Source organism: Sphaerulina musiva (genome assembly GCF_000320565.1).
Source record: "Sphaerulina musiva SO2202 unplaced genomic scaffold SEPMUscaffold_4, whole genome shotgun sequence".
NCBI lineage: Eukaryota > Fungi > Ascomycota > Dothideomycetes > Mycosphaerellales > Mycosphaerellaceae > Sphaerulina > Sphaerulina musiva.
In genome coordinates, this window is record NW_016017386.1 from 492,992 (window position 1) to 512,874 (window position 19,883).

At 54.3% G+C, this 19,883-nt stretch overlaps 9 protein-coding genes across 9 annotated transcripts; 4 read left to right on the forward strand and 5 right to left on the reverse strand.

Annotated features, from left to right (window-relative positions):
• Positions 1–119: 119 nt before the first annotated feature.
• SEPMUDRAFT_162989 (FabD/lysophospholipase-like protein) lies at positions 120–2,642 on the reverse strand (the record flags this gene model as incomplete). Its single annotated transcript, XM_016908026.1, has 2 exons — positions 120–1,967; positions 2,297–2,642. 2 exons carry the CDS (start codon positions 2,640–2,642, stop codon positions 436–438), a joined length of 1,878 nt encoding a protein of 625 aa, XP_016761330.1. The 3' UTR covers positions 120–435.
• On the reverse strand, positions 135–393 carry SEPMUDRAFT_140676 (uncharacterized protein; the record flags this gene model as incomplete). Its single annotated transcript, XM_016902940.1, has 2 exons — positions 135–302; positions 331–393. 2 exons carry the CDS (start codon positions 391–393, stop codon positions 135–137), a joined length of 231 nt encoding a protein of 76 aa, XP_016761331.1.
• Positions 2,643–3,309: 667 nt separating the features above from the next.
• On the forward strand, positions 3,310–5,925 carry SEPMUDRAFT_140678 (uncharacterized protein; the record flags this gene model as incomplete). The annotated part of the gene is made up of 2 exons (XM_016902941.1): positions 3,310–3,370; positions 3,398–5,925. 2 exons carry the CDS (start codon positions 3,310–3,312, stop codon positions 5,923–5,925), a joined length of 2,589 nt encoding a protein of 862 aa, XP_016761332.1.
• A 617-nt stretch (positions 5,926–6,542) lies between these two features.
• Positions 6,543–8,781, reverse strand: SEPMUDRAFT_148583 (uncharacterized protein). The gene is made up of 2 exons (XM_016905012.1): positions 8,323–8,781; positions 6,543–8,194 (listed from the first exon to the last, which is right to left on the reverse strand). Exon 2 carries the CDS (start codon positions 8,015–8,017, stop codon positions 6,971–6,973), a length of 1,047 nt encoding a protein of 348 aa, XP_016761333.1. The 5' UTR covers positions 8,018–8,194; positions 8,323–8,781; the 3' UTR covers positions 6,543–6,970.
• Positions 8,782–8,889: 108 nt separating this feature from the next.
• SEPMUDRAFT_148584 (peptidylprolyl isomerase) lies at positions 8,890–10,168 on the reverse strand. Its single transcript, XM_016905013.1, has 4 exons — positions 10,000–10,168; positions 9,527–9,930; positions 9,311–9,427; positions 8,890–9,158 (listed from the first exon to the last, which is right to left on the reverse strand). The coding sequence occupies exons 1-4, from the start codon at positions 10,000–10,002 to the stop codon at positions 9,149–9,151; spliced, it is 534 nt and encodes a 177-aa protein (XP_016761334.1). The 5' UTR covers positions 10,003–10,168; the 3' UTR covers positions 8,890–9,148.
• A 209-nt stretch (positions 10,169–10,377) lies between these two features.
• On the forward strand, positions 10,378–12,153 carry SEPMUDRAFT_125067 (DNA directed RNA polymerase II 15 kDa subunit). The gene is made up of 4 exons (XM_016901951.1): positions 10,378–10,523; positions 10,583–10,754; positions 11,132–11,221; positions 11,282–12,153. Exons 1-4 carry the CDS (start codon positions 10,435–10,437, stop codon positions 11,342–11,344), a joined length of 414 nt encoding a protein of 137 aa, XP_016761335.1. The 5' UTR covers positions 10,378–10,434; the 3' UTR covers positions 11,345–12,153.
• Positions 12,134–13,622, forward strand: SEPMUDRAFT_148589 (uncharacterized protein; the record flags this gene model as incomplete). Its single annotated transcript, XM_016905014.1, has 1 exon — positions 12,134–13,622. A coding segment is annotated over one exon (1,429 nt), but the record flags the coding sequence as incomplete, so codon positions are not given.
• A 384-nt stretch (positions 13,623–14,006) lies between these two features.
• On the forward strand, positions 14,007–19,179 carry SEPMUDRAFT_132564 (uncharacterized protein). Its single transcript, XM_016902500.1, has 5 exons — positions 14,007–14,180; positions 14,282–14,352; positions 14,432–14,601; positions 14,678–15,458; positions 15,557–19,179. The coding sequence occupies exons 1-4, from the start codon at positions 14,150–14,152 to the stop codon at positions 15,429–15,431; spliced, it is 1,026 nt and encodes a 341-aa protein (XP_016761337.1). The 5' UTR covers positions 14,007–14,149; the 3' UTR covers positions 15,432–15,458; positions 15,557–19,179.
• Positions 16,454–19,246, reverse strand: SEPMUDRAFT_42363 (uncharacterized protein; the record flags this gene model as incomplete). Its single annotated transcript, XM_016908867.1, has 2 exons — positions 16,454–18,606; positions 18,658–19,246. The coding sequence occupies 2 exons, from the start codon at positions 19,244–19,246 to the stop codon at positions 16,454–16,456; spliced, it is 2,742 nt and encodes a 913-aa protein (XP_016761338.1).
• Positions 19,247–19,883: the final 637 nt, after the last annotated feature.

Consider the following 19,883-nt stretch of genomic DNA (forward strand, 5'->3'; position numbering starts at 1 on the left):
CCTTCTCACCCCCCCCCCCCTCTCCTTCCACCCTCGCCCCCTTTCTCTCTTCAGATCGCGACTCGGAGAAGGAGGGAAGGTTTCAACTTTACGTACAGTCCAGTTTCCTGCCCCAACTAGACAAATGGCTTGATTCATCCTATCTTTTCTATCCATTCATCTATCTGTATATCTCTATATTCGTAATCTGACGATGGTTTCGTGTTCACCAATATTTTCGTATTCAACAATGAACGCCCTGTGTTTCCAGCTGCCAATTTTTCTGTCGTTATCAATTTTTGCACAAAAAAAGGAAAAAAGGACTCCGCCACGATCCCAACAAAAACAAACGACAAACACCAACTGCAGTAGCAGTAACAGTAGCAGCAGAAGTAGCCAGCCACTAGCGAGCATCCACAAGTGGTCAAACCATGCATGCGCCCCCCCTCACTCATTCTAGCGAGTATAGCAATACTTCGTAAAGCAGGCAGCGCACTCCTTGGGCAAGTTTGTCTCCCGAGCTTTGATACCACACGCAAAACACAATCCCCAACCGGCATCTCCATTCTGTGTCGCGACGAGATTACCGTTGTTGATCATGCCGTTAGTCTCGCTCACCGAGTACTGGATCTTGTTTGTGGTCTGGTTGGATGGGAAAGTGTAGGCGACGTTGGGCAAATAGATGATGAAGGTAGTATCGGGCTCGTTGCATCCGAAGAAGGTGGCGCGCTTCGCGAGGCCCTTGGAAATGAACTCGGGCACGTCGGGAATGTAGGGCATCTTGGTCAAGCCGGCGGCTTGGGCGTTGAGGTACGTCTGTCGGATTTGGGTGCCGTTGGGGAAGTTATCGACGGTGTCGGCGCTGTTGTCGTTGGCAATGAGTACATCAATGGTACGAGCGGGCTGGATGAAGGGCCAGATGGGGACATTCTGTGAGGCGAGGCCACCGTCTGCCATGGTGATGAGCTTTTCGTTTTGTACCGTCGTGCTGCGAGAGTAGTGGTAGAAGGGGTTGGGGTACACGCCGAACAAGTCCTGGAATTCCGGCCTCTTGTTGCCGCCGCTCAAGACGCCTTGCAGGAAGTTGGCCAGGTAAGCATTGCTGCTGTTGGAAGGCATCAATGGCGCGCAGGCAAACGTAAAGATATCACTACTGGTTCCCAAGACGTATCCCAGGTTGTCGTAGTGCTGCGTGCATCTTCCCGACCGCGTAGGCACCCCGTTGGTCAGATCGGAGCCCATGTATTTCGTCGACGCGAAGGCCGAGACTCCCTGGTCCCAGCTGCCGTATTCATACGGTGAGAATTCATACTGGGTCGCAGATAGAGTTGGCGCGCACTGGCCCTGGGAGGATTTGTCGACACCAAGGGCTGTCATGATGGGATACGGCACGTTGAAGCTGGTAAAGTTGCTGTAGGAGGTCAAGGAGGACAGACGAGTCTCCTGACCACCATTGGCGCCGTACAGCAATTGATATGACAGCAACCTTCCCCAAGGGTCCACAATCGTGGCGTCAAATCCAGCGGCATCCTTGGCAACAACATCTGCGACGAGCTCGGGATACATGTCCAGGTTCATGATGTTCGCAGGGAGAAGAAGACTGGCGGCAAAAGCAGACTCCCAGAGACCATCCCGCAGGTTGCTGATCGTAGGCCAGTTGTTCCCGCTGAGGCTGCTGAGGAACCAAGCTCCACCCGATAGTCCTCCTTCGTATGTCAATCCCTGAAAAATTCCACTGGTGCTAAAGCTCCCATCACGACCATCGAGTGCTTGCACCACACCGGCTGTCGCAAGCAGAGCACGGTCTCCGCCTCCCGAAGAAGTAAAGGCGACCGAGGGCTGAGATGCGGTCGAGAAGCCGCTATGCTGCTTGGCCAAGTATGCGGCAAGCGCAGCAGCCGCCTTGGGCTGTCGAGACTTGAAGTATTTCGCTTCGTCTGTGTTCAGGCCAGTGGCGGGTCTGACCAGCGGTGTGCTGGGACATGATACTGGTTTAGGCGCATAGTTGCCGTCCGGAGCAAGGCGCGCGGTGAGGGCTCCAGAGTCGTCGCGAATCTCAACCACCTCAGCTACCTCCGCTGGCCTCTGTGGAGCTGCTTGTGTGAAGGTGTTGATGCCGATAGATGCCAGGGCGACCCATAGTTGTAGCGAGCGGACAGCCATTGTGGGAGAGACAGGATGGCTTGGGAGCAGCAAGACTCCTTAGATATGTATCGATCGAGACCTGGGTGGGCGGTAGGGTTGGAAGTGAGAAATCGGCGACAACAAGGAAAAGGGAAACACTTATAACATGTACTCGCAAGAGGCCTCGCCTTACCCCCTAAAGCGCTCTCATACCAGGCTCGTATGACGATCCACGGAGAGTATGGAACATGGTCCCCCTCATACCTCCTACCACCATCGTCGGTGGGTCGACTAGTAGTCGCCTCTGCCTCTACCACTGACACGCGATTACTGTACGAAAGCGCGTCGTCCAGTGGGAGGGCGACGGAGCAATACGGCCAGCAGCAGACGGCCAGGCGCAGCACAGTGCACACGATGGAAATGTCCGGTGTGCTGTCGGGTCCGCAAGTTCTGAGATGCCCCCACTGCTGTCTGAAACCTCGCGACGCGAATGCTTGTGTCATGGCAGTCAATAGTCCATGCATGATGCACCATGGCATGGCATGGCACGGCTAATTCTAAATTTCCAAATTCCAATCATATTCTTGCTAGCGCCGCCGAGACACGTCTGCAAACGGACAGTCGTTATACGGAGGCGAGAGGACGAATTGCGCTTCGGAGGCTTCTATACCGGACTTAGTACCTCCTAGAAGGAATCCTCGTGCAAGCGAAGGGCGAGAGGCGAGAGGAGGTCCCTCCTAGGAGGTACTACCACCGAGGAGGTGTATACAGCACACGCGAGAAGGCTGGGCCCAGTGCGGTGCGAGGAGGAGGAGGAGAGGAGGTACGGGGCAGGGCAATGGTATCTAGTCATGATCGCGATAGAACTAGTTCTAGCCCTCGGAATCGGACTTTTTGATGAGGTTCAGATGTCCCAAAAGGTGGTGGTGGTACCTCCTAGGAGGTAGGAGATGTACGGGATTACCTACCTTACCTATCCCCTATGTACTGAGGTATACTGGACTGGTGGCACCTCCTAGTGTCGGTCCTGTCGGTCCACAGCGTCCGTCCAGGCCCATGCGACCTGGTTGCCTGGATCACGAACACACGAACATACAGGTACGATCACGCGAACACACGAAAAGCGACTCAGCGACTCGGCGAACAGCGGCAGTCTTCTCATACTACTCACCAAGTGTGCTGGGTCCGCTTACATAGTTCTACAGCATGGCCGGTGACAGTGACGGCGACGTCGACGACAGCGGCGGCGGCGCGGCTAGCGGTGTAGGTGGCGGATTAGTAGACCTGGAACGAGAACTGACCTGCTCTATATGCACCGATGTGCTCTACCAGCCGCTGACCTTGCTGGACTGTTTGCACACCTTCTGTGGAGCATGTGTCAAGGAATGGTTCGTGTGGCAGGCGACCAGTGCTGCGACCAGTACCAGGCACACCACCGCATCGCCATATACCTGTCCATCATGTCGCGAGTCCGTGAGGGGCACCAAAGCAGACTGGAGGCTGACAGCACTTCTGGAGGGCTTTCTCAGGGCCAATCCCGACAAGGCCAAGTCGGATCGCGACAAGCAAGAGCTGGGATTGCATTATAAACCTGGCGACGATGTCATACCACCTGTCGCGCTCTCTCACGCTGATGAAGACAGTGAGGACGAAAGACTCATGGCTGAGATCCGAGAGTTGAGTATGGCTCATGTGGATCCAGAGACTGCACAGAGACGCACAGAGAGAGCAAGTCGAGATCGACAGAGACGCCGGCGGGAGCGTGGTCATGCTCATCGGCCAGAGGGTTCCAGTAGTAGGCAGCAACAGTCCAGCAGGTGGGTAGCGCAACAGGCAGTGAGACAGCAGCAAGAAGAGGAGGAGAAGGGGGAGAGGGAGGAGCAGGAGGCGGACAGACAGATTGAGCACCAACCGTCGTTACGAAGCTTGCTCAGCAATTCGGACGCCAACTCGTCGGAGGACGTGCAACAGGAGATTCTGCAGTCCATCTATTCAGAGGGTCTGCTGAATGGCATTGACATCGACAATCTTACTCCAGCCCAGGAAGAAGAGCTCACCGAACGCATTGCTGAAGCCTATCGAAGGCGCCGACGACACAGAGATAGGTCACGTAACCGGGAACGTGAGGACCCAAGCCCACAAGCTCAGCGGCAGCAAGCGACCAGTCCTCGAACACATATCGCTCACCAGCAGCAGTCACGAACGCGAACAAGGCCGCCAGTAGCGAGACCACATATTTTCGAAGCGCAAGCTTCGACGGGTGCGGAACGACAGCATCGTCGATCCGCTAGCTCGACCAGCCAACATACTCGGCTCCCTGCGGTCTCCGTAGGTCACTACGGGCCTGCTGCACGCTCCGCCACTGACTTGTCCAACCCGCCTCGACAAGAACATCCACTCAGTGTAGAGCGGCCCAGGGCATCCTCGAGCAACACTCGGAGCTCCACAGACACCACACGTATGCTGCGTGGTGATACACAGCGTGTCCGAGCGACCTCTAACACATTGAGCGCAGGCGGCCTCGAGCAACCTTTGCGACCTCGTCACCGAGACTCACGACCTGCTGAGCCTATGCGAACACGGACTGCCTCGTCTTTGAACGAGAATGCCGCCCCGGCGCCTCTAGCAGGTCAAACTGCCCTTGCTGCGCATGCTGCGCCTCAACAAGATGTGCGGCCATTGGTGTCCACATCTGCATTTGCACCAGAAGTAGTCTCTTCTGAAGTTGGCTTCCTCCAAAGCTCGGCAGTCACGCCGTACACCATCGCATGCTCGCATTGCCAGCGACAGGCGATCGGACTGACGCTTCACTATAATTGCTCCAAGTGTGACTCTGGCATGTACAATCTCTGCATCCAATGCTATCGTGACGGCAAAGGTTGTTACCACTGGTACGGCTTCGGTCTGATGGCTATGTACCGCTGGCAAAAGGCCGCGGAGGCGGAACACAGTACGCGCTCCTTTGAGTATCCTCACACGCTGATGCCTCGAAAATATATTGTCGCGCCCAGTGCCGATGCCGACCAGACTACTGTGGCGGTGAACACTACTAATCTTGATCTGCAGGAGGGGGCTTTCTGTGAATCGTGTTTGAGCTTCGCAAATACTTGTTACTGGTACTGTAACCACTGTCTAGAAGGGGCGTGGGGATACTGCAACTCTTGCGTGCTCAAGGGCCATCATTGCACTCACCCACTTTTGGCCATTGCACACATCAGCACCCTACACAACTCGGATCCCTCTCGCATCCCTCTCTGCATTCCCGTCCCACATCTGAAGCAAGACTCGTACGTCTTGTTGCCTGTACTCACAGACTGCGATGTGTGCAGAAACCCCATCAACGAAAAAGAAACGCGATTTCACTGCTATCGATGCAGCGGCGGTGATTATGATATATGTAACGAATGTTATCATTCTCTCGTCGCCATCGGCAAGATCTCATCCGTGAATGGACCTAATGGGTGGCGACGTTGCCTCTCAGGTCATCGGATGAGTGTTGTAGGCTATCAGGACACTCCAACACCAGCTGGACCCGGAAAGGTCCGTGTCACGATGAAGGACATGATCGGTGGTTGGCGGCTCAAAGACGACGCCGGTCTGATCAGTGCACATGATAAGAGGGTCGTACCTGCAGAGCCAGGTACTGATAAACGCTCTTTGGCAGTCTGGTCAAGGTGGCCGAAGGAGGCAGACAAGGACGAGCTTGCCTTTCCCAAAAACGCAGAGTTCAGCGAGGTCGAGGACCTGAACGCCGACTGGAGTGTGGCAGTCTATGCCGGTAAGGTTGGTTTGGTGCCTTCAAACTACACTAGACGGCTGTGAGGAACCAAGATTCTGGCACAAGAGCTGTGAGCTGGGCATCGATATCAATCTCAATCTACGGAACCACAGTACCTCCCCTAGTGACATCACGAACTGGTGGCAAAACCAAATGAGAAACCAAAGCTCGCTGGAGATCATGCTCGTACCCCCAAATTCACGAATTGCTCGCTTGCCTACTCCCAGTTCGTCGCTACTATACAAGGTAGATATGACTTTGGACCGACATGACTGGATGAATTTTGTCCAACATACATGTATCTAACTTACATGTACGTACGTACCTGAAGGTGTTTAGGTATCTATTGGCGTCGCCGAACCTTGAAGTTTTTTATTTTCTTTTGCCTCTTTTAATCCCCTCTTGAGACCGCAGCAAATGCCCTGCCAAACCTGCCTGACGTAGGAAAGATTAGAACCCACTAATGTACCTACTGTAATCTACATAGCTACATGTACCTACCTTAGTACCTTGCGATAAGGTACCTTAGGTACTCCCCAAAAGACCAATCAAGTCATCGAAAGTACCTGATCAAGAAATATGAATGGGATGGAATGGAATGGATCATGCGAGGAGCAAGACAACGGAAAATACATTCACCAGTTCGCAACCAAAAAGTGATCGTCAATATACTGTAGTCGGGTATCATGCTTGCTGCTAAGCTAGAGTTGTGGCAACGACCAGCGTTCCTATCCTCCACTCTTTCTGTTCATATCCTCTCCTTGTCATGCAAGGCATTACCTGAGGTACTGTACTCTTAACCGTGTGGCCATGGTTCTTGCTAGGTATCCATATCAAAAAGGAAAACTCCGAAGCACCTTCGCTAAGTCGTTCCTGCCTAGCAACGCCGTGTATTCTGTCCTGTGAACATGAACGCGATAGTCTCATACTGCTCTGTCAACCCATCTTCGCCATTCTAAGGCGTGTCCTCGCCAAGCCGCCGTTTCAAGTCGTCATTGCCAGTTCTGGGTCGCGTGCTCGCCCAGCTGTCGTTGTAATGCATTGTGCTAGAGAAGAAATGCATTCCTGATCTGCACGTTTTTTCACACTTCACAGTGGCAAACCATGCGCCGATCTCTCTGCTCGGACCGTGTCGATGTTTGGCATCTCTAGCTCGCGCAACTTCGCGTCGTACTTCGTTACCTTCGGCTTCATGCTCGTCCACCACTCGTTGAAATCTGCAAGAGCGTCTTGATGCTCTTTGCCCATGCCCATCTCTACGCGCGCCTTGTCGACTGTGTAGCCAGCACCTTTGAAGCGCGGGCCTGCATGAGTGCGAATGTCAAACAGCTCGGCATTGTACGTCTTGAGAAAGGTCTCCCATGCAGTCTCATCAAAAGTGGCCAGCGAGGGAGTAGAAGACGTGGTCGAGATAGCCGGCGAAAGTGTAGAGTCAAACGAGCCAGTTGCCATGTCGGACTTGCCACTGCCTGCACCTGCCACTGAATCGGTAGCCATAGACAATGGAGACAACTGCTGAGCCAATGCGCTAGGATCTGGCATGCCGGAGGTCGGGAAGCGCTGCTGGCACGGAAGTTCTGGTGATGGACACGCTCTGGTCTCGACTGGCGTGAAGGGCGGCGACTCCATGCCCACAGCTTGGCGCTGTGGCAGTTGCTCGAACTTGTCGAGACGCAGCAGACCGGCCGACAGACCGAACGGAGACTGTGACGCAGGAAACCCGGTGGGTGGTGTGGTGGCACCGAAGACGGCTGAAGATGGGCTCGATTCGCGACGTGAGAGATGCGCAATCGTCTTCTCTGGGTATGCGCGATAGAGACTCTCATCGTCAAGTTTGGCAATGCGCGCAAGTGAAGTGCAGACCGCGGCTCCGGCAAGCATCCACTCCGTGATGGCATCCTTCAGCTCGGCTGGCAAGCGCACCTCGAGGCCTTTCGGCACCTGCCATTCCTTGACGTGTGACTCGTCGTAGCTGTAGTTTTCGTGGCCGGAGTCAGCTCCCGGGGAACGATCTGCGGCGAGAGACTTGCGCATGTAGATTTCGTATGACTTCTCGTTCTGCGCCCATGATGGACGACGGTAGACGGGCTGCCGAGATTGGTTCGAGCCGGATCGAGAGCGCTGGATAGAGTCCATGGTGCCGCTGTCCAAAGTGTCGCGTGAGCGATGTCAGAGGGGAGTTGCAGGTCGCTTAGAGTCCGGATTGGCCAGCACGTGCGTGGATGCGAGCGGGACGTAGGAGGAGCTGCTGGCGATATTATCGTCACAGGTGAGTTGGACCAGCTACGGGAAATGGTGCTGCTCTTGTAGTATCTGGTTTCGAAACAAAGTCCGTGTGTCAGCGAGCGTTCAAAGTCTGGGTTTGGGTCGCGATCGCTTTAAGCGGCCACTCGACCTCGAAAGGGAGCTTGAGCTTCGTCGGCAGAGGGGGAGCTGTGTACTTGGCCGTGTAGTAGGGAGCGTCAGGTCCGATGTCGAGAGAATTAAAGTGTTGGTTGTTGGTGCGTTGCAATGCCAGTGGCGTTGTTTGTGGTCCGACCTTCCGACTCGTGGTGTGAAGGCAGTTTCGTTTCCCTGGTAAGGTAAGGTACCTGACCTACACCTCTCGAGTTCTTTCTAGATTCGACGATGATGCTTGGCATGGACCTGGGGGAAACGCAACAACTGCACGTCTCTGTGAAGGTCTTTATGGAACTCAGTGAATGACGATTGTGTAAGGTAGGGAGGCAAGGTGAGGTGGGCAGCAATTTGCGAACCTGACATAGAACAGCGCTGCGACGCACGTCGCTCGAGGCGCCCTCCGTGTATCGCGCTGGAGGCTAGTGTATGGATGGATGGATGGATGGATGGATGGATGGATGGCAGCGAGTCTCGCTTCTCACATCATGACTTCTTAGCACACGCATGAGAAAGTGCTATACGTCCTGCAGGCTGCCGACGCGATGGACTGCAAGAGCGGAATCAAGTGTGTCAAGTTGTCACGGATGGTATGGCGACGGAAGGTATCGCGACGGAACAAGGTCCGGTACAAGCACAAAGAGACACGACTACGCGTGTTCAGGGAATTGCCAAGGTCTCTCCTTTGCGATTGGCGCTGTAACTGTATACAGATGGGCCGCATCGGGACTTACGCGCTTCGGCTTGCTTCTTGAGGCTCCCACACTTCCTGCGGCCATGATGCCAGAGGCTATTTGCGCGAAGCGTCACCGTAGCATTGCCTCGCTGCAGTGGTCGGCTAATTTGTCGAGTTGCCTTTCCCGTAGTAGACTACTCCAGCCTGGACAAAGAACGTCAGCATCTGTAACCTGGAAGCAGGATTGCGCCACGCCATGTGCCTATACCAACCCGTCTGCACCCGATGGGCTCTCAGGGAAGGTCTCCAATTGCCACGCAATGCGAAATTGCGATAGTCGACCATGTCCAACGTACCTCTCAATGATATGCAACCCCGATTGTGTTTCGATGATCTGAGAGACCTCACCAGGTTTGAGAGCAAAGGAAGCCTGCTCAAACTCGGCTTGCATGTCTCCTTTCCCGAAAAATCCTCTGAACCACTGTCAGCGTGTCCGACCGGTGTGACTGCGCTGACTTCCGCATGCCGTACAGCGTAGTGCAGGTGGTATTTGAGGCGGAATTTTTACTTACAAATCACCCCGCTTCCTCGCTGAGGAACAATCGCTCTCGGTGACAGCAAGGTCACCAAGACTCGTCTCGCCACTTTTGATCTTGCTCTCATAGCCGCGAATGATGTCCATGGCCTCGTCCTTGGATCGTGTGATCTCAGACTCTCGCCATGACGACGGCCGACGCGAACCCTTGTGCTTCACCAGTAGATGAGCTGCACGTATCTTGCCCTCCAGGTTTGGCTGTTGAGCAGCCTCGGAGTGCAGATTGGCGGTATGGTATTGGCCCATGTACCGTTTGAGAGTCTCACTGTCCGTCTCGGCAGGAGGTTCCCATCGTGACTCTTTGGTGGCGGGATTAAAGTAGTACGGCAGATTCTTGCTGTTGCTGTGGCGCACTTCCCAGCCCGTTGGAAGTCCCGTAGCCTACGACGCCACTCGGTCAGTGGGCGCGAGAGGAAGATGATAGCAAACAGAGACCGCCCGACCACATACCATGAATGCGATTGAGGTAGGTGTGGGGAAGCGAGATCAGCCAATGGTCAGAATCGTTGGAGACAGGCAAAATCTGAGTTTGATGCTATCTTCCGGATGTGATAGGCCAGTAGTCGGCTTTCACATGCAATGGACAGCAGCTCTGGTTTATTACGCCCGGTCTGGATCTGTGTCAAGGAGGAAGACACACAACGGAGGAATAATCGCGCGGAGTAAGGACAAAATAGAAGCTGCTGGAGCCTGGACCCTGATTCCTTTCCCTCCTTCATCGGCATCGGCGGATCGGCACTGACTGGTTCTGGTCTAGCTCGAGCTTTAGCTAAGGTGGTAGGTACATGTATCTCGGTATTCCCCAGTCCTCCCAGCTCCCACACCTGACAGACTCGCTGGAGCACACAAGCTTGCACTTCGAGTCACCACAACACGTACCACATCATGTCTGCCTACAACATGGAAGGCTCCCCGGCGCCAGCGGCCAAGGATGGTGACTCGAAGAAGATCAGCTTCCGTTTCTGTCGCGAGTGGTATGTATTGTTGCACCGGGCGAGTTGTCCACGAATGCGACAGCTAACTCAGCGTATAGCTCCAACATGTTGTACCCGAAAGAAGATCGCATGAGCAACACGCTCATGTTCGCATGTCGCACCTGCCAGTTCAGCGAACCGGCGACTGCATCTTGTATCTGGCGCAACTCGCTCAAGGAGGATGTGCAAGAGACGGCCGGCAACGTGGACGACGTTGCCCAGGATCCAACGGTGGGTAACCATTCTGCTTCTGACACGCACATGATTGAGCGCGACGACGAGAACGATGAGAACGATGAGGACGACGAGGACGACTTGGATATTGAAGTCCAGGAGATCGAGCCTGCGATGTGTACCATGTGCGGGCAAGAGATTCTTTGCCCGATTTGCGAGCAACCAACAGATGCGCACATCTCGCTCGAAGTGCCCGACGAGCCCGCACAAACACAGCAAGAAGTGGAAGCCGAAGTGAATGCTGAGAAACATGAGAGGGAGCGTGGCTCTGCTTAGATTTGGGAGGCAAGAGGAGGAGTCTACACATCTACCCACACTGCATATGCTTTCATATCTGTTCGGCGACATGTGCTGATAGATCCTGGTGTCTACAGCTCCCACATGCCGAGGAAGAATGCAAGAAGTGCGGCGCACGCGATGCCGTGTACTTTCAGTCGCAACAGCGGACTGCTGAGACTGGAATGGTATGCCTATTGACCAACCATATATGTCCCACGCAGGAGCATGATGCTAACTCACTGCAGGCTCTCTTCTATGTCTGCTGCGAATGCCAGAACGTTTGGTCAACTCTTGATGCTAAGAAGTAGAGTGGTACGACTCCAGCGCATCATCATCACACCGATGAGCGACGTCCCTAATAGCTTTGCAGGCTTTGAATCAGGGAGCGACGAAATGAAGGCTTGGCTGATGAAGGGTGTGCCAATCCCCAAAGGACCAGTGCGTCCTGTATTCCAGGAGAACATTATGAACGATTTCGCGGCATTGCCGAGGACGCCTTACCTACCCATGGGTAAAGAAGCGCCGACCTGCTTCTCATCTCCCGCTCGTCCTCGATCGACTGTGGAGGGTCCTTTGGAGCAGGTTGAACCCGTTCGGGAGGTAGTTACACTTCAGCCCGCACCGCAGAGGCGGAGAAAGCTATCGCACATACAGGATACACCAAAACCCGAATAGCGCTTGGCAATCATGGAGGCTTAGGCTATAAAGAAGTAAATTGGCCTGCGAGAGATGCCAGGCTCGGCCCACCGAGGCTCATAAGAGAGCACAGAATTTAGTAGATCAACGAGGACGCAACCATTCCAGTCAACGTAGCTTCATACCGGTCTTGAGCTCGGGGCCGCTTTCTCGCAATGTTCGGCAGTAGACACAGTGCAATGCATACTCACGTGACCTGGTCTGGTTGCTGCTTTGTTCTTACCACCAGATTCTGTCGTTGCACCTAACATTCCACTTGATGGCTGTGCTCACTGCGCCCCACGCCGGTCAGCTGCATCCTGCAACGTCACATGTCGTTATGGACTTACAAGAAGATGTGGCGGCCCCGACTGCGAGGTGAATACTGCAGCAACCGACAGATCACACACACGACCAGCAATCATGATACCAAGTGTGTCTGCAGCACCTCCCACACGCGCGAAGCTCGGTGGCCTCTCCACCAGAGTAGTCCTTGACGACCCAAATCGAGTGCACTATGGCAACGATATTCCGGTCTCCGGGAGCCTCCTCTTGAAGTACTTACCTCTGCTCAGAGGGCTACCAAATTCTCCATTGAATGCTGAACTCTTTGGGCCGCTGCAGGTCGAAATTACTCTTGGAGGGAGTGCCCGCATCAATCACGTGAACGAGACGCGTGCAGAGGTCTTTGCTTTGGTCAAGGAGGTGGTCTGTATCCATGATGGGCCGTTCAGAGCCTCTCCAGACGAGGAACGACGGCTGCCATTTGCAATCAGATTCCCAGCACACGCAAATCCGAGCTCGAACACGACAGGTGTCCGAAGCTGGCCCCTTCACGAGCACGTGTTGCCTGTCGAACGTGAAGCACTACCACCAACTTGCAGTGTACACCTGAACCATGACGCTTGGGAGACTCGCAAATCAGCGAAATGGTCTTCTACCACAGACACGGCGATGAGTGTGGATTATACGATTGATACACAAGTTCGCATGCCTGGCATCAAAATGGAGATTGTAGATGCGACCCAACAGGGTGGGACCAGCGTTCTTTACGACCAACCGAAGATTCCCTTGTCGATCGCTACTTGCAACCAGAGCTTGACTAGCGAATTTTCGCAGACTTTTACTGCTCAGAACGAAGCTCTGAGACCATCCTCTAAGCGGCCTCATGGGGTCAGGAACAAGACCAAAGCGCTCTTGAAGCCCGCTGAACTGCCCAGATTTATTTTCGAGGCAGAGCTAATTGGTATTCCCAAGCATGCATACGTGGGAAGACAATTATCATTCGCTCTCAGCATCATCCCGCACGCATCAAGTACCGTGCAAACAGCACCCAATCTTTTTCTAGACTCTTGTACGATCACACTGATTGCACATACAACTGGTCTACAGCCTGCGGTGATAGAAATCATCAAAACCAAAGAAGCTGGTTTCTCATCTGCAAAACCGTACTCGGAAGAGTATGGCTGGACCAAGTCCATCAATATCGGCCAGCTCAGCTGGGTCCCAAGCACATTCACATTCCGCAACATCACCAGGACCTACAAGCTGCGAATCGCCGTCCAGTTCTCGGTGGGCGCACAGAAGATGAAGATGAGCCGCGACGTGCCTCTGACCATACATCCGCCCGTGGAAAGCGATACAACGAGAGTAGGGACTGCGGAAGACCCAGATGGCTTACCATCGTATCAAGAAGCAAGCTATGAATCCAGAGCTGACCTTGGTCCGGTCCCGTCCTACGAGCAGGCAATGACGACGACGACAACAACATCCTCTGATGCTATGCCACATGACGCCGCGCCGAGTTATGGCGACCACAACGTAGGCTTTGCTTCGGCATCTCTGGGATGAATGTAAATATACCTTCTACTCAAGGTTTATATAGAAGCAGCGAATGTTCTTCTATTGAATAATGCTACCTCTTACCTTACTTTTTTTCTCTCAATTAGGTAATCTACATGCCCGTTCATGTTTCTTTTACTCTCCGCTTTGCTGACTACATAATGGTGACTAAGCGGCCAGCCCACTTGGCAACACAGCACTGCTGTCCTTGTACAGCCTGTCGTACCTATCAGAGACGGTGCAGGCATTGCCATCGCCACCGCCATCGCCGCATGTGAAAGACGGTCTACTAGGAGGAAACTAAGGTACCTAGAACTACAGGTACCTGACCTCACCGCCGCCGCTGCTTCTCCATCCACTCTCTCCTCCCTCTTCCCTCCTCCCCCTCCCAATGTTCCGCTGACCACCTCCGCCCGCCCGCCCTCCCGCCCTTCCGCACCCTCCCTCCCTCCCCTTCTCCCTCTCGGCCCCAGTACCGTGTTCAACGACTTGCGCCTACACCAGCACCAGCACCAGCATCTGCATCTGCATCTGCACCTGCAGCACCGCGTGCATAGCATAGCATAGCCTAGCAGTAACAGTAGCAGCAGCCTGCTATGGAGAAATACGGCCAGTACAGGGATAAAGGTAAGAAGAAGAATTAAGTCCATTGCACCTACCTCCTACCTACTACGGACATACCTGACAATTGACCTCCCTCCACCGCCGGAGCTCGCTGACTCGCGCAGGTTCGGGCATCGCTCCCTTCTTCCCCGTCGCTCCTCCGCCCAGCAACCCGCTGGTCGCGCCGTATCACGTGGTATGTTGTGCTCCCAGAGACACCACCACCTCACCGGGCAATGCCAAGCTAACGAGTGCCTCCTGCTCTCACATCACAGTTCCTCTTCTTCCTGAGGCTGCCCTTCTTCATCTTCGCCTGGGCCGTCTGGTTGCTCATCGTCCAGTGGACTCCACCGGGAAGCATCCTCCGCAAAGCCAATTTGTGGTGCATCATTGGCATCCCGGGCATCTGGTTCGTGGATATTCGCGTGGATGGTGTCCAGCGAGGGTGAGCTCACCATATCACGCCGAGTGCGCTTGCTACCTGACTAATGCTTCCTTCTTGCTTCCGCTCCTGCTCTCAGATCCTTGGGCAAGACAATTGCCAAGCTTCCCACTCCTGGATCCGTCATCGCATCTTCCTTCACTTCTCCCGTCGACATCGTGTATCTGGCTGCCATCTTCGACCCCATCTTTGTGCAAAGTTTTCCCAGATCTCGAAAAGTGAAGCAGCTCTCCCTGGGCGCCGCAGTACTGTCGTGCTTCACTCTCGACCCATCACCAGAAGGCAGCATCGAGCTCTCACGTCTCATGGTAGCCAACCCGAGCAGGACTGTGGTTGTCTTCCCAGAAGCGACCACGAGTAATGGTCGAGGCATCCTGCGACCCACGCCGTCATTACTCTCGGCCGGACGATCTACCAGTATCTTTCCAGTATCTCTGAAGTATACCCCCTCCGACATTGTCACGCCGATTCCAGGCTGGATTGAAGTTCCGCGCTTTCTGTGGAAACTCAGCTCGAGACAGACGCATTGCATCCGCGTGCGAGTGGGCCTACCTCTGACCATTGCTCAAGTGCAGCGAGACGAGGATGGCAGCAGGGAAGCAAGGCCGCGCCAGCAGAATGGGTATGACACTAACTACTTCGACAGCTTGAAAGCGGCGGAAGCAACAAAGACAGACGGAGAGCCGACGCCTGCAGAGCAAAAGGTGCTCGATGTCATTGTCGACCAGCTCGCTCGCCTGGGGCGGGTCAAGACGTTGGGTCTCGGTCTCGATGAGAAGATTGATTTTGTCAACGCATGGACAGGCAAGACCAAGTCCAAGAAACGGAGATAGAATGGCCGTTTCATCAATCGGAGCACGGTTAGTTCTGAGCAGATGGGATGCATGTCCCGCTCTGGTTCCCCGCAAGATGCAGTGCCCAGAGGAAGAAGAAGAAGAAGTTACTGATTGTGAGCCAGAACACCCCGCTGGCGCTGAGAGCCTCATATCTCGAGTACATTTCAGCCTCAGCTTCGAAATAATCACGAAAACTACCCTGATACTGGTTCTGCCATGGAGTTGCTGGTTGACAGACCACGCCACGCAATCGCTTATGAGCACTTGAGAAAAATCCACCAGGATACGTTCCTCTCACACCAGCCCTGCTCGTCGGACTTTTGCATCAGGTACTCATGGATCGACGCTGCCATTTACTAGCCACCGCCGGTGACCCGTGACTCCATCCTCGTTGATAGGCCTACTGCCAGCATGGGACTGCTAGCACTGTAGCGTAGACTATTTTGATTCGTGCATATTGAAATCTCTCAAGTAAGATAGTCAGTGAGGTTCCCACCACGATTGAAGTACGCGTTCTGAGCAGGGACGGGAGATGAGCCGTATTGGGGGAACAGGATGCCTGAGAGGCTCACTTGCTTAAACACCAGATTCAAAGCGGGAAACCTCAGCGATATGGATTGCGTATCAAAGGTCCGCGAACGCTATTCACAGTGGCACCGGATGCTTCGTGAATACTGTTATCGTGAAGATTGGATAGGTATACATTATAGCACACCTCGAGCGAGCATTCAGTTCTGTCTACACAGCAGACCATCCGTTACATACTCCGCGTTGCTGGAACATGATGAGTGAAGTTGAGGCGGGAATGTGCCGATGCGAGTTGTCCTCGTGTTGATAAAACTTCAGCGATGGAAGTAATTTTTGTTGATAACTACATGTAGGTTTGATAGTCTGGCTTCTGGCCTGCCTCGCTAGGAGGTATAGCTCATTAGCGGACAGCATACCCACCTGTGGCGTAGAATCCATCATGATCATGATCATCATAATCATCGTGTCCGACAAAACACTCGTACTGAACTTCAAGCCCTGAATACTCGCACCTTCTGACGAATCTGCTTGCGGCAGACGGGACATGCCGCAGCTCGTCGTGGTCGCGTCCTATCGTGTGCCATGGTAGGAGAATGCTGATCGCTGCACCACTGGCACATGACCAAATGCCCGCAAGGCAGGCAGGCCATGTCCGCGAGCTGGGAATAGCACACTTGACAATCAAGCCTCACCGTCAATTGCTCGTCGGAAGCCGGGTCCGCAGGTCGACCGGTATCTTTCGCATCGAGACCTTTTGCATCTTCATCTGTTTCTGGTTCCGAGTCCGTCTCGGAGTGCGTAGATGGGAAGAGGTCAACACCGAGGGGACGATAGCGGACTCTGAGGGCTTCTGGTGCGCCATTTTCCTGCAGACGCGCATGCGCCGCCCGAGAGGCCTCGTCTCGGTTGCTCAGTCGCTCGAGAAGTTCAGCAGGGCTGGAACGCATGGCGATTCTGCCAGCGGCTAGAGCAAGTGCATGCGTAGCTCGTCGTCGTGCATCCAGTTCTCCGCGGGAATGATCTCCCTCGCGTGCCGTCTGCTGACGGATCCGGTTGGATTCCGCTGTGAGAGCATCGACTTCACGGTTGTACTGAAGATCATGCACGTGCTTGGCACGACTGTACGTTGACTCCGATTGTAGCATGCGGCAGAGAACTGCTCGATCTTCGGGTGTGCGCTCTCCTCTCTGCAGTCTGCACATCATCTGAAGTTGTTCCGAGGGACCAATTCCAGCGCAGCGTCTGAGATGTGCGGACATCTGGAACACCTCGGCCATCACTTCGACATCGTGTATGACAGTAGAGTCTGATACAGCCATCTCGTGCGCCAATTCGGTAAATCCAACAGACTCACCTCGTTGACGTCTACGCCGCATCCGCTCCGCTGGCAAGCCACAGCCCCATATGAGGTTGGAGTCTTCGAGCATCGCTTCAACGTGCTCTCGCTCGTTCCATGACAGATTGTTCTCCCGCACCATGCGCAGAAGACGTTCGACATAGCTCGTTGTAGGATTGCCGGCGAGCTGCGAGCGCAGCGACTCACTGCTCGAAAGTGCCGTGAGCACGAAAAGGGCGTCGAGGCCTCGATCGTTGTTCACCGAAGGCTCTGCGTCGAGTTGCTGACCTGGTGGACCAGCGACGAAGGAGGAACCGCCGCTTGCTAGAGCTGCTGGTATGTCTCCAGGCAGTTCAGCTCTCTCCGCTTCCGCAGCCTGTACTGCAGCTGTGCTCTGCTCGCTGCTCCAGCCTTGTCGCCGAAGCAAGGTATAATACTGCTCCAAGGCAACCTCTTCATCATCGAGGGCCAGGTCACTCTCAGCGTCCCGAGCAACGAGCACTTCTGGAGTGCGTATGCGGGGAAAGGGGTCGCCTGTGTGTTGAGTGACGGTTGGACTCGATGCGACAGCGCGTTGGGGCACGCCCCAAACATCTCGCTCTCGCCTTTCCAGCTCTAGCAGCCCTGCATTCACGCCCTCTCCACCCGACCTTGCTTCATCCTCCAGCACTTGTCTGAGTGTGCGTTCTTCCCTGCGCACTTGCTCGGCCTCGTGAAACCGCTCGTAGGCCCGGTGAAACATATCGCCAATCGGGCTTTGATATGCCTCGCCCTGGGCAGCCATCTGCTCCCGCGTGCCAAACAGGCGCATGTAGTTTTCGGCTGTTCGTTGCTCATTCTGCAGCTGCCGCATTCGTGACTGCGAAGTCCGGAACTCTCGCTCCGCCTCATCGAGCTCACTGGCGGCTTGATCCCGATTCCGTCTGGCGTCCTCGACGTGCTGTCGCGCTTCGCTGACGCGATGTTGCATGTTGAGCAGTACCTGGTCCGAATGCGTGGCGTCGGTCCGCTCTGTCAGAGCGTTGACACTTGCGATGGCGCGACTAGCCGCTTCCTGGGAAGGACCACCCGTGATATTGTCGAGTGTTTGACCGAGATCTGTGAGCTGGTTTGAGGCGTCGGAGTGGTCAGGAACCTCTTCCCCCAGGTCTCTCAGTCCTTCGATGACTCTTTCAATGCCATTCCGCATTCGATGAAGCTCCCGTCTGAGCGCAGCAATACGGCGAGCCTGGTACTCTCTATTCCGTGTGCCCAACGGTACCATTGCCTGCGCATGTATGTTGTTCCGTATAGCATCGTCCTGGCCTTCTTGGACAGCACGCTGACCGACGACTGGTGCATTTTCACCACGGGCTTCACCTCCTTCTGTGCTGGCAGACTCCAGCAACTGATCGAGCGTCTCTTCAATCGATGGCCCGGTAGCCGCGTCTGGATCCAATCTCTCACGCGCTTGCAGCTCTCGAATCGCCGCTTGCCTCTCGTTCTCTTCGGCTTCACTGCGATCTCGTCCTGCCCTCAGCTCTTCCAGTGTTCGAGGCAGGACACCGGGCGATACATCTCGAAAGTCCTCTCCGACAACAGCGACTCGCTCTTCGCTACCATCGGCATGCTTGACCAGGCGGTAGCCTTGGTGAAACTCATACCAGCGAGTCAAGAAGACTCGAATATCCGGGACTTGGGGAATGCGTGTCTGGCTAGGCAACAAGCCACTGACTTCGACTCGATGCTGCCAGAACTCTTTGCAGAACCAGCAGTATCGTTGCCAACGAGTGCCTCGCGGCACATAGCCGATACCGTCAATATAGACGGAGTAGTTGCCTCCGACAGCGTGTGGTCTTTCGTCGGAACAGGCACAACACTTTCCCAAAGAGGACAGTCGACACGATGTGGGGAGTTTGTGCTCGCAGTAGTGATCGAGACGAGGTTGACCTGCCGTGAGAGTGCCCATGGTAGGTAATTTCCAGTGTAATCTCTTCGACTTTAGGACGACATTTCGACGTGGTTATGTCCTGGTGACAAGGAGTGGTATTGTGGTATGAAGCAGAAGTAGTGTGTGTGTGTCAGTGTATTAACTGTGATCATGTCATTCCATGTGGTGGTGGATGGAGGTACAAGGTATCCAATGACCTGACCGAGATCGGAACTACGTAGATATTGACACCTCAGGCACGAAATGGAAATCATGTGCCTTGAGTGCCTGAGGCTGAAACTGGGATTGTAGGAGGGTATGTCGGCCTATCTGATGATTCTGATCATACCACACCCTCTTTTTAACCTTTTCCCTTCGCCCCGCGGCCGATCAGAGCCATGTTAACTCTCGAACAGGCAAGAAAATAAAGGCTACACCGCTACAGCTATATCTAGCGATAGGATAGGTAGCTCTCCTTATCAGTGACACCCCCTTGCGAACATTGTTGTAATCATGCTATATAAGTACCTACAGCTATCTCAATACACTCTTACTCAAACGTAGAAGACTGAGAGATTTCATATCATACCATACCATACCATAATAGGTCCCGCTACAGACAAACAAGAAAGAAGAAGAAGAAAAATAAACAAAAAACATGGCAACCATGCAAGCC

What these genes read in the sequence shown, in the direction of transcription:
- SEPMUDRAFT_148583 (XM_016905012.1), bottom strand. Translation starts at nt 8,017, where the DNA reads ATGGACTCTATCCAGCGCTCTCGATCCGGCTCGAACCAATCTCGGCAG.
- SEPMUDRAFT_148584 (XM_016905013.1), bottom strand. An exon ending in GCGAGGAAGCGGGGTGATTT is followed by an intron (nt 9,428 to 9,526) that starts GTAAGTAAAAAT and finishes ACAGTGGTTCAG; the next exon opens with AGGATTTTTCGGGAAAGGAG.
- SEPMUDRAFT_125067 (XM_016901951.1), top strand. Translation starts at nt 10,435, where the DNA reads ATGTCTGCCTACAACATGGAAGGCTCCCCGGCGCCAGCGGCCAAGGAT. An exon ending in TTCCGTTTCTGTCGCGAGTG is followed by an intron (nt 10,524 to 10,582) that starts GTATGTATTGTT and finishes CTCAGCGTATAG; the next exon opens with CTCCAACATGTTGTACCCGA. An exon ending in ACGTTGCCCAGGATCCAACG is followed by an intron (nt 10,755 to 11,131) that starts GTGGGTAACCAT and finishes TGGTGTCTACAG; the next exon opens with CTCCCACATGCCGAGGAAGA.
- SEPMUDRAFT_132564 (XM_016902500.1), top strand. Translation starts at nt 14,150, where the DNA reads ATGGAGAAATACGGCCAGTACAGGGATAAAG. An exon ending in CGGCCAGTACAGGGATAAAG is followed by an intron (nt 14,181 to 14,281) that starts GTAAGAAGAAGA and finishes TGACTCGCGCAG; the next exon opens with GTTCGGGCATCGCTCCCTTC. An exon ending in GTGGATGGTGTCCAGCGAGG is followed by an intron (nt 14,602 to 14,677) that starts GTGAGCTCACCA and finishes TCCTGCTCTCAG; the next exon opens with ATCCTTGGGCAAGACAATTG.